This window comes from Perkinsus marinus, assembly GCF_000006405.1.
Source record: "Perkinsus marinus ATCC 50983 genomic scaffold scf_1104296969826, whole genome shotgun sequence".
Lineage (NCBI taxonomy): Eukaryota > Perkinsozoa > Perkinsida > Perkinsidae > Perkinsus > Perkinsus marinus.
In genome coordinates this window covers 1-13,446 of record NW_003202654.1, presented here as the reverse complement: position 1 = coordinate 13,446, position 13,446 = coordinate 1, and the positions used below count along the sequence as shown (strand labels likewise).

General features: G+C 48.6%; 4 protein-coding genes across 4 annotated transcripts in view; all 4 read left to right on the top strand.

Moving 5' to 3' along the window:
- Positions 1–20, top strand: part of Pmar_PMAR028903 (conserved hypothetical protein) — a gene marked incomplete at both ends in the record, with an annotated part of 633 nt that extends 613 nt beyond the window's left edge. The window contains one exon of the mRNA XM_002767809.1: positions 1–20. This exon is cut by the window's left edge and continues 4 nt beyond it. Within this exon, the coding sequence (XP_002767855.1) occupies positions 1–20 (20 nt within the window).
- A 275-nt stretch (positions 21–295) lies between these two features.
- Pmar_PMAR028902 (neutral alpha-glucosidase ab precursor, putative) lies at positions 296–1,745 on the top strand (the record flags this gene model as incomplete). The annotated part of the gene is made up of 7 exons (XM_002767808.1): positions 296–643; positions 693–793; positions 884–1,036; positions 1,083–1,239; positions 1,281–1,432; positions 1,499–1,570; positions 1,616–1,745. 7 exons carry the CDS (start codon positions 296–298, stop codon positions 1,743–1,745), a joined length of 1,113 nt encoding a protein of 370 aa, XP_002767854.1.
- A 285-nt stretch (positions 1,746–2,030) lies between these two features.
- Pmar_PMAR028901 (hypothetical protein) lies at positions 2,031–9,769 on the top strand (the record flags this gene model as incomplete). Its single annotated transcript, XM_002767807.1, has 26 exons — positions 2,031–2,177; positions 2,260–2,445; positions 2,663–2,766; positions 2,813–2,887; positions 3,055–3,154; positions 3,198–3,318; positions 4,254–4,345; positions 4,400–4,546; positions 4,597–4,696; positions 5,175–5,243; positions 5,299–5,402; positions 5,460–5,562; positions 5,608–5,759; positions 5,814–5,940; positions 5,984–6,075; positions 6,118–6,202; positions 6,252–6,495; positions 6,726–6,835; positions 6,887–7,031; positions 7,125–7,695; positions 7,742–7,856; positions 7,903–8,011; positions 8,104–8,266; positions 8,376–8,438; positions 8,481–8,679; positions 8,763–9,769. The coding sequence occupies 26 exons, from the start codon at positions 2,031–2,033 to the stop codon at positions 9,767–9,769; spliced, it is 4,530 nt and encodes a 1,509-aa protein (XP_002767853.1).
- A 998-nt stretch (positions 9,770–10,767) lies between these two features.
- On the top strand, positions 10,768–12,702 carry Pmar_PMAR028900 (conserved hypothetical protein; the record flags this gene model as incomplete). The annotated part of the gene is made up of 9 exons (XM_002767806.1): positions 10,768–10,873; positions 10,953–11,119; positions 11,170–11,313; positions 11,367–11,501; positions 11,556–11,690; positions 11,741–11,923; positions 11,977–12,171; positions 12,223–12,495; positions 12,553–12,702. 9 exons carry the CDS (start codon positions 10,768–10,770, stop codon positions 12,700–12,702), a joined length of 1,488 nt encoding a protein of 495 aa, XP_002767852.1.
- Positions 12,703–13,446: the final 744 nt, after the last annotated feature.

The window sequence follows — 13,446 nt, the reverse complement described above, 5'->3', positions numbered from 1 at the left end:
GGTCTCTACATATGGAATGATATGAACGAGCGTCGTCTCAACGGCCCGAGATGACTATGCCTCGTGATGTGTCCATCACTCGGGTGTTGAACACCGAGACTTACACAACTTGTACGGTATGTACGTCCATCGTGCATCTTATGAGGGAATGTTGGGCCGATCCAAAGGTAAGCGTCGACCATTCGTCCTTTCACGAAGCTTCTTTACTGGGTCGCATCGGTATGGTCCGATCTGGACTGGAGACAACATGGCTGACTTTGTTCATTTGGGTCATAGTGTGCCCATGCTTCTATCGATGGCGGTCAACGGCATGTCGTTCGTGGGTGCCGATGTGCCAGGCTTCTTCGGTAATCCCACTAATGAGCTCTTCATCCGATGGCATCAGCTGGGGGCTCTGGCATATCCATTTTATCGGGCCCATGCTCACCTGAACACCCTTAGAAGGGAGCCATGGATGCTCGGACCAGAAGCACTAGAACATGTGAGAGGAGCAGTGAGTGTGAGGTATACCCTGATGCCGATGTGGTACACCCTGTTCATGGAATACTCATTGGGTGGAAGACCTGTAATACGCCCTCTATGGTTCGATAATCACGACGATATCAATACATTCGCGGAAGCGACTCAGAATACTCATATCATGGTAAGTGTTATCGCAGCGGCTGATTCTATTGGTAAAGTGATGTAATCAGGTTGGCGACGATATATTGGTCAAGGCAGTGTCGCATTCAGTTGATAAGAGTGTGAACGATCATGTGTATCTACCACAATCTAGACACGCTCATGATGGATGGTAGGGTAGTAGTAGTAGTAGGTCTAGCATCATTGTGGTTATGGATATGAATTAGGGTACAGCTACGTTCTTATGCATGCATCGTACTAGGTATGATTTCTACTCCTTTGACTGGAAGAAGGGAGGCTTGGATCACGAGTTGCGACTGCCGGCTCACTCACTACCCATGTACATGCGTGCAGGGAGTATCATCACGCGAAAGATGAGGCGAAGAAGGTCCACACAGGCGATGGAAAACGATCCGTGAGCCCACAGAGTTGTTCGCATTATAGAATATATGAATAGTCAGATACACGATTTATATCAATTGTGCCATAGATGCTGAGGAAGGTGGTATGATGGCCCATGCTTCGGGCAGGCTCTACATCGATGCTGGTGATGGTTATGAGTATTTGGACGGGCAATTCCTCTACATGAAGATGAATTATCGTTATAGAACATTAAAGGTAGAGTGTATTGTCGACCCGATATGATGCGACTTGCTTAGGCCGAACCTTTGAGCATTCCACTCCACCACAAGCTCGATGATAAAGGGCGGCCCACTCGAATCCACGGGAAGTTGTCTGGATGGTCTCAAGGAGGGCTTGGTGTCGAAAGACTTGTTTTTGTTGGCTCAACGGTCGCTCCAGACGTCATAAAGTATGTCGGTAAAAGCCGGGTCGGATGATATGTTCAAGCGGTCCTTTCGCATCGGCTCAACTCCAGGTATATCGATTCGAATGGTGAGCAAGACTTGCTGTTCACCATCACTGATATGGGCTTGTCCCACCCTCCACGGTACAGCTTCACTGCTACTGTACATGCAGTGCAATCGTTTCATAGGTTCCATATTGTGGTTAAACGTCCCCGGATTACACTGGGTGATTACGGTTGGCGTATCGAGTTGAGAGGACTTAATTTTGCTAAGGTTAGTGGTGGATCTTATTGTGTGGAAGACGGCTTTGGACGATAGGTCCAGAAACACCAAGAGATGGCTAGTATGGGCCCATCATATGGTAGTGGCAGCAATATCATTCGTTAATAGGGTTGTAGATGGCATGCAATGGACACAGTGCGATTTCTGTTCGCCGATAGACACTTGCTATTGCGTTGGTAAAGTGTTAATGGGATAACAGGAGTTACAAGGCTTGTAATTCAAGCTTGGGGCCAATCATTTCCTCCCCTGTGTGAGTGCAGCTCGTACCCGGTTTATACCCTGTACTGAAGTTAGTTACTCCAACAATCCTAATCCTGTCGAATGGGTCTACGGTGTTCGACGTGTCCTGAGTACGCTATGGAGCCGGCGTCGAGTGTCAAGCTCTCACAAGTGGACTCCTATTTGAATGATTATCCGGAAATATCGCAGGAGCGGAAGTGCCACATTGCGTCTTACAAGCTGTTCAAGGTAGTATTAGGAAGTGTCATTTTCCAACTGGTCACGTTGAGAACGACACGGGCGATTAATGTACGAGAGTATGGTCGATCAGGTGTTTCTATTCGGATCCCCGATAACGCCAGCTGTGGAGTACATTGGCAAGCTCTTCGTGCCAACGCTTGTACAGTTACAGCAACAACAGCCTGCCTCTGGGGAGCTCAGCAGGATAGCAGACTCGAGTTTGACACCGGCACCCGAGTTATCGCAGACGCTCGGTAGCGACAGCGATCTTACTAAGGTAGTTCCGGGCTTGTATATGGACTGCACGAGTGATGGGAAAAGCTATTATGATCAGAGTAGTCGAGCGTCGACACCTCCTCGTTTACGTGGCGGAGGCGATTCCATAACAACCCACTTCCTCGAGCCCATACGAATGTCACTAGTAATAGCATGGGGAGGCTACAGAGAGTTGTCCATTTATGTTTGGCAAACTGGAATCCAGCATATATATTCAGATTAACCTGCGCGACGAGTACGCAGAACAAGCAGTATTATATCCTAATCTCCTGCCATACTCCAACATCCTAGTGTCGGATGCTAGTGCCGTACTAGTCAGACAGTAGCCAGGAGGCACCACATCGCGGGGTGTAAATCATGAGTGTCAGATACATGCAGCGGACACTCACGGATAGGCTTTATACTCAACCAGCACTGACGGAAATGATGAAGCTGTGGATCTTGTAAGTTAATCACGACAGATGAGACGTGGGCTTGCTTTTCTAGGTGTAGGGACCTCGAGTAGTAGTGTCCTGAGTGTAGTTCTGAATAAAGGGTTGGACTTGCTCAACTCTTGCGTTTTGTTTTAATGACATGGTGAATATGCACAGCCATAGCCTTTGCGAAATAGATACCAACTCGTATGTGCACTGGCCCAGTTGCATGCACTCGGACGAGTCCACGGAGACTTGAAAACTGAGAACGTCTTCATTGTCGGCGGGAGCGAGCAGGTCAGCGGGTCATGATTACTTCCTATCTGCATTCATTGTGAAGGTTATGCTTGGTGACTTGGGCTCGTTTGGAGTGATGAAACCGGCAACCTTACCAGCAGGAGAGGCGGCTAGTGCCGTGTTCTCTTTGTTCTTTGCCACTGCATCTGGTATTGCACCTCCAGGTGGTGACCTACCCGGGATGGATCGAGAGATCTCACACAGAGGGGTAGTGGCACAGTATCCATTCATATTATTCAAGCACGTCTCCCTCCGTAGTCCTATATGGCACGGAATAGATGCTATATCGCTCCAGAAAGGTTCGATACGGATATTCGGAGCAATGGCGGCCTAGGACTTCTAACAAATGATCCAGTACTCATCGATCCAGTCAATTGACCTATGTGTATCGACGCTGTCGAGGTTTTCTCATCGACACAGCAGCAGTATGATTCCTTCAGCCTCGGCTGTTGTATCGCTGAGATCTTCAGCGCTGATCACTCCCATACAATCTTTGACTTACCGGACGCCCTCAGGATGTAATACCAGTGATCATATATATAGTTGTGACCATTCCTCCATCAGGCACTCCTTGGCCCGGAGCAGTGGTAGAAATGATAAGGAGTCCGAGGCGCATGTAGCTCAAGCAACACATCACGTTCGTGTAAGGACTACACTCCGCCCAATCTAAAGACCCAATTTCGTGTGGCATCCCCAACTACTCAACTACTGCTCATATCAACCTGCAAATTTGTATAGAAACTCTTCAAACATGAAACATGAATCATGTTACACAAAATTGGGTCTTTATATTGCGCGTACTTTAGCACCAGGGCTTTATCGCTCTTTTTTATCCAACTTCTCTTCTGCTGCTACCTCCTTACATGATGTCATTTATGTTAGAATCCTCGGATACGTAAATTGATAGCTTCCCTACTATCCCTGGATCCAACATCGAGACCATTGCCATTATCGCTTCTCATGGTGCCTGCGATGCAGTCAGACAGCAAGGAATCTGATAAAACTTCTCTATTCCCGAGAGCGTTCGGAGAAGCCCTCCTGCCATTGAGTGGGCCCCAGTCCCGCGGTGATACACTCGGCACTCTTCGGTGGCTCGTAGGTGTCATTATCCAATCCAATCCGATATATATGGCGGCCGATATGAGGATAGATCTGATAGTCCGCAATTTACCCTATCTTATTATTATGCTCGTAGGTCACCACTGGCTTGACGTCACTAACAATAGTAGCTTTGTCGCTGTTCAGGTATCTAGAGATACCCTACTCGACCACTTGAGGAAGCTACGATATATCGGAGATGGCAGAGAGCCGACGGCCTCTGATTTCATACAAGCCGTCAGAAGGGTGGTGTCTGACGGCTGCTCCAACATTGATGAGAATACTCTCAGTGCAGTGAGTTGTTTGTGAGTTATACTCATTTGGTTATCGGAGCTCTTCATTAGGTCTACGAGAGTTCCCAGAGCCAGCAGTTTGCCTTCTTCCAAAATCAGGAACATATGCAACGCCCGGAGGCACTGAACGGAGATCAGTCGATTGCTATACGTACGAGGCCTCTTCGAGACCCTGCAATGACTGATAACTCAGCTCATTACGATCCGCTTGCATGTGGTATCTCTGGCGACGGGCGTCCATTACCTCATCCCGAGTTACGCCCATCGAGGTGTCGAGCCTTTCATGGCATGCTGTTATCATTGTGGAAGAGAAGTGCGGAGGCTCACTGTCAGGGGGGAAAGGTGCATGTGTTGTGGACTGAGCGTTGAGAGCAGTATTGGGAGTATCAGGTACAGGCGGACTGGGAGAAGCATCTATCACGCAACATGACCGAGCTACTACTACTCTTCTTCCCCGATGGACCGGTTGTTCCTGAGCAGGAGATCGATGAGACCTCAGATGGGGGTGATACCGATCGGGAAGTCCTATTCGTTCTCATCGGTAAGCTTAGTATCATTGCTTATCATGGGCAGCCTATGGAAGGACTCAATCACTTCCAGTGTGTCTCCCCCATTGAGATTCCTGTCAGGGATGGTTACATCGGCCGGGCATGCAGGAAGCCATCCTCGAACCCGGCAAGTATCGTTGATGATTCTCGGTATGTCACTATACACCACAACACACTATACATAGTATCTTACCCTCTGTATCAGAGACCCTAGCTCCTTTCTGCAGCCGTCATACCTTGCTCGAGCTGGTCATCCCTCATTGCCATGCAGCATTGAGTACAGAGCCGACAGCTGAGTGCCGAACTCAGGTAAGCCGTCACTCCGCTGACGGCTATCTGAGCAGCATTCGATCTCGTCTGCTGTAGGCTCTCCGATCACTCGTCGCAGCTTTGGAGTGTATACCCTCAACGGCTGATACGGAAGAATCGCTGTATGCGTCAGGCCAATTCGGTGGGGTCACTGACACAGGTAAGTCACAATTAGGGCCACCGGCACATTCATGTTGCCGCACAGGTGCGGTGTACAGCCTTTTCGTTGACTACCTTTGGCCGGTCTTGCTATCCCTTATCGCTACGAGATCGGATGCCAATCTCCTGTCGTACTCTGCACATGCTGCTGTGAGGTTGGCCGCCCTCTCTGTTACTATTGGGGAGATGTCAGCTCCAGTAAGCGATAGAGAATAGCAAGTTCTCACTCAGCGAGGTGGTCGTCGTCGTCAGTCTGGTAATCCATCCACTAGTCTTGAAGCGATCAAGGCTGCGATGTATAACTTCGTTGCTACCTATCTACAACAAGTGTTCCAACGAGCTCCACCTGGCAATAACTTCTCAATGATGACTCCGAACGGTAGTAGGTCTTCGCACCATGCAGAGGAGTCATCGGTTCTCAGGTCGGGCGGTATCCTCGACAACAACCCACAGCCCCGATCCTTCCCAATTGCCACCTAGAGCAGCCGAAGCCGTGAAACTAGCGGTCCTTGAAGTGAGCGGGCTTGGTGTTGTTGAGTTGTCACTCATTCCCCAGGCGCTGCCGGATTTCGCATCGCTGCTGCCACCGTGTTCGAAGGAGCCCGATTCAAGCCAAAACCAGAATCTCAAAGGATCGCATGGTAAAAGTAGTCGACGAGACCGAGTGGTGCATGCAAGTTGTTGTCTCAGATGTATCTGTATCCTCCCTTACCGTGCCGCCCCTCACAGTCCAGAACCCTTCTTCGGGCCCTCGTCCTTCTGATCACAAAGACGAAGAAACCAAGAAAGGGTCTCCTGACAGGGGTCTGACTTTGCCTTACCTTATGTGCTTTCTGAACGACCCCAACCCTCAAGTTAAAGTTGCTTTTTGCCGCTTGGCGCCTAGGTGTGCCAATCTATTAGGGGCTTTTGCCGCTGACGTGGCCCTTCTTCCGTAAGTACTCTAACGACTCTACTCTACGCTGTATTCCCCATTATGCATATTTTGCCATATTCACATGAAGGGCATGATCCCTGTCATCTAACTCATAGGCTTTAGACGGCCTGCCACCGTTGGTGACCTGGTCAATCAGATTTTCATGAGGAACAGCTATTTCTTATACAGTATAAGTTATACTAGCTCGTGGTGGCGGTCGAGCAGTTGTAATGTGGGTGTTTATACAGGTACTTCACCCAAACATTGTCGAAGGAACTTGGTGATGACCGGCTCACCCTAGCAGCTCTGATGGGTGCAACCGAGCTGCTAGGGGACTACAGGGTTTTACCTGATGAGGGTGGGTTATACGGGGGAACCCTGGAATGGTGATGTATAATTATCATGTTAGGGCCCAACTCAGTTCACCGGGAGTCGGTTATGAGATTTGCCGAATCCGCTGTTCCCTATCTTTGTCATCCTAATGTATGTATACAAGCCACTGCCAGGGCCTTGATTCGCAGCATTACTACGAAACACATCGGGAACGCTCTTCAGTAAGGTATCCTTAAGAATGATGAACTTTGACGCCTCATGTTCCAATGAATCTGTTCCACCTCGGCATAAGACCGTGCACGGCTCTCATGTAGGTACGTCTATCTTAGACGGCGCTCATTCAGTCATCTCAAGGAGGCCGAATATTTGCCCAATGGATGGAGATGCTTTGGAGATCTCGAATATCTCTGTCCCGTTTCATACGAACTGGTACTTGGTCAGCAAACTATCGGGGAAACCCTTGGGGACACTACCGATGTCGCCAGAATAGGCTTGGCCAAGAAATTCTACGAAGGCACAGTGTCTCATGGACAACCTATGGGAGAGCCGATGGCTGTTAGCACCGCTGGTCCCATGCAGATCATTAAAGTGTCTATCTCTAATCCCAATGTACCAGCTATCCTCCCTTATCGCTTTATTGCGGAGGGTGATGTCACTCTGGGTTTCGAGGGTTCTGTGAATAAGCTCCTGAAAGACTGGAGAGCACGGCATCTACTGTTACCTCCTCCGAAGCCAGCACTCGGGATACTCAACCGTTTAGATGGATCCCAAGAAACACTGTATGTAAGCAAGAAGAAACTCCAGATAGTTAATGAAATACGAGGTGTTCTTGGGAACGACGGGGAGAGCTACGGCATGTATGGTCATAGGAGAGTACGGGCTCAGGTGAGGCATCTTAAGGATGTGCATATTCATAATACGTTGGGGTCAGAGACTCCATTTGCAATGCCGTGCTGGAGTTGACCCACCAAGTGTCGAAGGGATGACATTAGTAACTAGCCCCACTATGGAGGCTGGATCGTCCCCGATCGCTATGGACCATAATAGTGAGCTATTCTTCTCTATTTTTCGCCAGTCTACGGTGTTCATCAGGCACGAGTAACATCAGCGAATCGTCGATCTCAGTCGGATCTCTTCAATCGGAATCAGCCCCTCTTGGCAATGTTGAAATAGATCATGCTGCCTCAAACGACTCTTCTGGGTGAGTCTGTCTGTCGACCTGCCGACTATCAACAAGTTCAGTAGTTTGCACATCTGACAGGCAAACTTGGGTAGTAGTACCTTGTGAGGCAGGTACTCCTTGGCGACTCCCTCAGCTTGGCGGCCTGGAGGCTCTCTTGTCGGCACAATCTATGATTTCGAATACGACTTTGGTGGCGGTGGATCGTCACAGAGCGTGAATAGTATGAGTTCTGGACACCCAGTGGATGGGAGAGGGGCCTCTCATACGACTCCGGTGGGTTTCAAAGCCAATTCTATTGGAATCTGCTATTCGTATTTTACTCGTTATTGAAGCCCATCGGATCGTGTATGACATGTCGCTCCTATAGAACTAGGCCATTCAGGTTGTTGCGGTAGATGCCAGCGATGATGGTCGCTTAATCATAGCGATGGGAGGCAATGGCGTGGTAGGGTTTCTCTTTTCCGGAAGCTCGAATGTCTTCACTCAGCTCCGTGCCTGGCGGGGACACATCCTCGAGGATGATGTCGCACCGACTTGCAGTAAAATGATGCCCCTCCCCGATGAGGAGTTGGACCTTGCTGCTATAACACATTATCACTTCCCGATGAAGGCTTTGCGGAACTGTAAATCAGTAGTCGTTGGCGGTGCTTCACCTTCCCTCTATGTATATCGGATGGACGCGCCAGGTAAGGTTGTCCAATAGAGCACCACTAGTAGGCTGCTAAGGGTAGCCTTACTTGCCTCATGGTGGCATTTAACATGTTTCCAGGTGACGTACCCGTGGTATCATTGAGGGCTCCTACTTGTGGGAAATCAGCTGTCGTATTTGACGCTGGTATTGCAGCTATTGAAAGCTTCGATACTGATATTGAGAACGTTGTGATCGCTGCTAACCATCACGGCAGTGTGTTTGGCTTTGATGTTAGGGCTGGTCGCTGTGTCTTCAATGTGGCTGAGCCCGAGAGCTCTCTAGGCGTACCAACTGATATGTTATGCTCCTCTGATGGGAGGACTACAGTGCTCTGTACACGTTCGGGCTTCGTTAGCCTCTTTGACGTTCGCTACTTGTCTCGACGAACTCGGACATACAAGTTGTTCCAGGAGGGCGCCGGTACGGGAATACTCCCCATCACGGCAATGTGCAACTCTCTGCATGGGGGCAACAAGTCTTTCTGGCTTGCCGAAGGAACACATGGTATGATGGGACTATATGACTTTACTTCGCTCGATGGTGATGTTCGGCCGACTAAGTTGATGCTTTGTGGTGAACAGTCGAATCCGATCAATTTACCGGTTCTCGTCGATATGAGGTCACAACCAAGGCAAAGCTTCTTAGTCGGAGCCGATATGTTAACACAACAAGTGAAGGAGTGTGCGGATCCTAGTAGCTTGGTAGTGAGATCAATGCTGGAGATCTCTACATCTCGAGGAGGTCCTTGGACCTTGCTTAGCACAGGCAATGATGCTGTAGTGCGATGGTGGCAGCCTCAAGAGGCGGGAACTGTCATACCATTCTCCAATCAGTCCTCAATTATGCCACTGCAATTGGGAGGGGTTCAAGTCATGACCAACCCATCGTATGCAGCTTCTAGCGGTCATCATCAATCCTCTATGACACCTCGTGGACAGGGAACTCCTGTAGAGGAGCAAGGCGACTCGGATCTCAGAGTGGATGATGGACACAGAGACGCTATACTGGACATGTGTGTCCTCTCTTTGCAATACGATATACTTGTTACTGCTGGCCGTGATGGTTTGATTAAAATTTGGCGATAGTTATCCGGAACTTTTTATTTTGTGACCTTTTGTTAGTTTTGTTGGTGTCAGTAGTTAGTAAGGATCTGCAAATTACGGAGGGTATTTCTATCGCGCCTCGCCCTTAGATCGCATTCTAGCTACATGCTAAATATCCCACTCCTGAGCCTGTGGGTCTGGTGGGCAGGAAAGAAGAAGGTGTCTGTGGCTTAGACCCTCGAAGCATCGAGTCAGTCCGATGAGCGCCTCTACTGTCGCCGCGCGGGCTGCGCTACGGCGGGCGCGTGCAGGTCATGCGACGCCGCGCACGGTCGACCAACCACGATGATAGGCACGTGTGTCACGGAGACGCACTGTATGACGCGCTCTTCGTGTCGGTGTTTAACTTGTGTTAACTAGCTAACCCTTATATCATCTAGTGCTACCTCAACCGATCGCCAGTTAACCAATGTCACGGGACCAGAGATACGTTATGAAAATGCTTTAGAAATTCGAGAGTCTGTGACCGTTGTACAATCATCTATCGGTGTTCTTGCGAAGTTGCTCAAAGAAACCACCTATGATGACTAGATGCCCAGATGAATGATTGTTGCGAGTCGTTCGAGATGCGCGGTTGTTGAATAGCTTAGGGCTGACGCTAGGTCCACAGCACGTGAATGCTAACTTGCTACGTGGAATTGACACTACATCACTGCTTCGCTGTCTGAGGCCAATCATCTAGGCACCTGGGGACATTTAATGGCGCGCGCCAAGTTGATACGCATTTGTGTTAAAACGCTGCAGCAAATCACTACTCGGACTTTCTGCCCCGTGTATAATCGTCCAGTAATTTTTCATGTGGCTAGTCAGACTAACCTGGTCTGTATGGGAGTGGTAATTGACTATTTTGTGAAGCTCCTCCTCCACATGCCTAGCTGTCCAAATATTCCGGATTGAAGTGAATTACTTCTAGTTAATGATTCGTAGTAGGGAATTCAGTGCATCGTACTGCAGATAGTTCTTATTTGACCTCAATTGTCATGCTTTCTTGCGACTATACCTACCTTGTGGTGGTCACCATACTGACTCTAGTCGTGGCAGTGTTGGGGAATATCCTATTCCATTGGGCTATGCGCTTCAGAACAGGTGATACTAGATCCCAAGTGTCGAGTGTCGCAGACGGGTTATGCACGCACAGAGCTGAACATTATCGTAGTTTGATCAGGTTCAGGCCCGCGGCCGATGACTTGGATGGAGGAACACATGTTGCTGAGTGACTGTTTCCCCAAGGAGTGTAACCTACCCTCTACCTGCAATGTTATTAATTGTGCAATGCTGTTCAAAGACTCGATGCCTAGTAGAAAGCAGGTCGAAGAAGTTGTCAAGGAGAAGGTGGGATAATTGATAGTGTTAGTTTATATACCACTCGTCGTTCCATTTAGTTACTATTCTTCGTCCGTTTTTCAAGCATCCCTGACGTGGAGACCCATGGATGGAAGGTCGTAGATAATATTGATCTGTCGGAGCATATCCTCGCAAGCGATGTAATCGAAGACCGCAAAGCATTGGATGATAAGATTCAGGAGGTATTATTGTCTATTCGTTGAACTCGCGTCCTCCAAGATTGTCTTGCTTTCAGATTATCAACCAGCCATTACCAACTGATAAGCCATTGTGGAGAATTTATATGCTGCCCGCTGCCAAAGGAGCTGTGGATGTGAAGGATTGCATGCTTTTCCGATGCCATCACACCATAGGGGATGGCTTCAGTCTCGTAGGACATTGCTTACATCACTCGTCTTTGCCTCGAAAATGTCTCATATTATAGGTACAAGTGTTGGAGAAGACCGCAACGAATCTTGACGGAAGTCCTATCACTTTCACTAATCCTAAGGATAAGAAACCCAAAAGGATGAATCCGCTGGCTAAGCCCGTATTTGCACTGCTATATGCATTGGAATGGGTACTATCGTTGAGTGAAGTATTCGTTGTAACTTACTTGTGATTTCTCAGTTACGATCAGCCTTGAGCTTTGTTTTGCAAAATGGCAAATGTTATGAGACCGAGTACGGATTCAATTCCTCTCTTGCTCATCGTAAGGGTGATCTCCAGTACAGCGGTCTTCGGAAGTCTATTTGCTTCCAACCATTCTCCCTGGATTATGTCAAGGCTGTGAAGAACAAGTCGCCTAGAAAGGTAAGCCTGTACTGCTGTCATTCCCCGTCGATGTCAGAGTTATCCTCTGCCAGGCTACAGTTAATGATGTGTTGTTGGGTGCGATGGTCGGTGCCATGAGGCGGTATGGAGGCGAAGCTGTGGATAGTAAGACCATCATGAGGATGTTGATACCAATGGGAACCCCACTTCAATTTGGTGCCACCACTCCGCCTCAAGGCGATAGACTGGGCAATAGTTGGTCATTTTGCAGTGTTGATCTAAGCAAGGTAGCCTCTCGATATCATGTCTTCTCATTCTCAATTCTTGTGTTGCCTTAGGCCATCAGATCTAAGGATTCCATCTCGCGGCTTCTAGCTACTGGATCGAGTATGAATCGTATCAAGCGGTCTCTCATATCGCCGGCTTCACTGTTCATCACCAACACAGTGATGCCTCTCGTACCCTCTGCTTTCGCCAAGAAGTCGAGTAGGGATCTCTTCGCTCGGAATTCCGTTGTATTCTCCAATGTCCCTGGAGCCCAACAGCCTTGCTGTTTCGCTGGGAAGGAGATTGAGTTCATCTATCCTATATTCCTCAACATCATAGATCAGGTAATATAGCCATCATAACGAACACTGTGAATGATGTCGATACTCGCTTATTCATAGGTGATCGTATTGTCCTATAATGGAAAGTTGATGTTAAACATGGTTGTTGATCCTAGTATCGTGAAAGATTACGACAAGCTTGAGAGCTACTACCGAAACGAGCTATTGGACATGGGAAAACGTCTCGGTGTACACGACGTGGAGCTCTAGATTCTTCAAGTTCCTCAAGTTGGTGCTGCCTAATTGCTAGCATCACAGATTTGTATGTGTTTACGAATACTGGGGCCGTCAGGGAGATTGCTCATCAATTCGTCCGGATATTGATGTGAATTCCCTTGAACGTGCTCCTTTCTCGTTATATCATATATTCATCTTATGTGTAATACAGTCCAAGACAGTCGATATCTGTATCTAAAATGTTCAGAGCACTTGAAGTCGTTTGCTTATCGCTTAGTGTTTGGTTGATAGTCCTGGGGATTGGGATGCTCTCATAAGCAGAGTATGCAGCGTACTGTCTCGGTTATAGCTTTATGTGGTTGGGAGATTGATGCGATCGTTTCCCCAGTATACCCAAGAGAATCTCGAGGAGAATTCTCATCCACCATCCCCTTCCCAAGTTGTGGACGCGATTCTGCGTATGGCAGCAGGCGAATCTGTTCCAGCTCGGGGTGGAGATATCCTTGGGTATGGCGGCCATAAAGTTCAACATCGCTCCCATGAGCGAGGTTTGAACCAAGATGGTGGGAGCTTGTCGCACCCTGTTTGGGAGCATTACCAGCACTCCCAGCGTCAGGGTCACTCTACCGATTGGGGTGGGGAAAAAGCCCAGCGGAAAGGAAAGGGTCGTGGAAAAGGAAGTACTCGCATGTGAGTTCTTGGTAGAGACTTCACATCAGCGATATCTATCGTGTCAGAGTGGTAATCGACGCTCGTCTGATGGGTCACTCTCTGGGA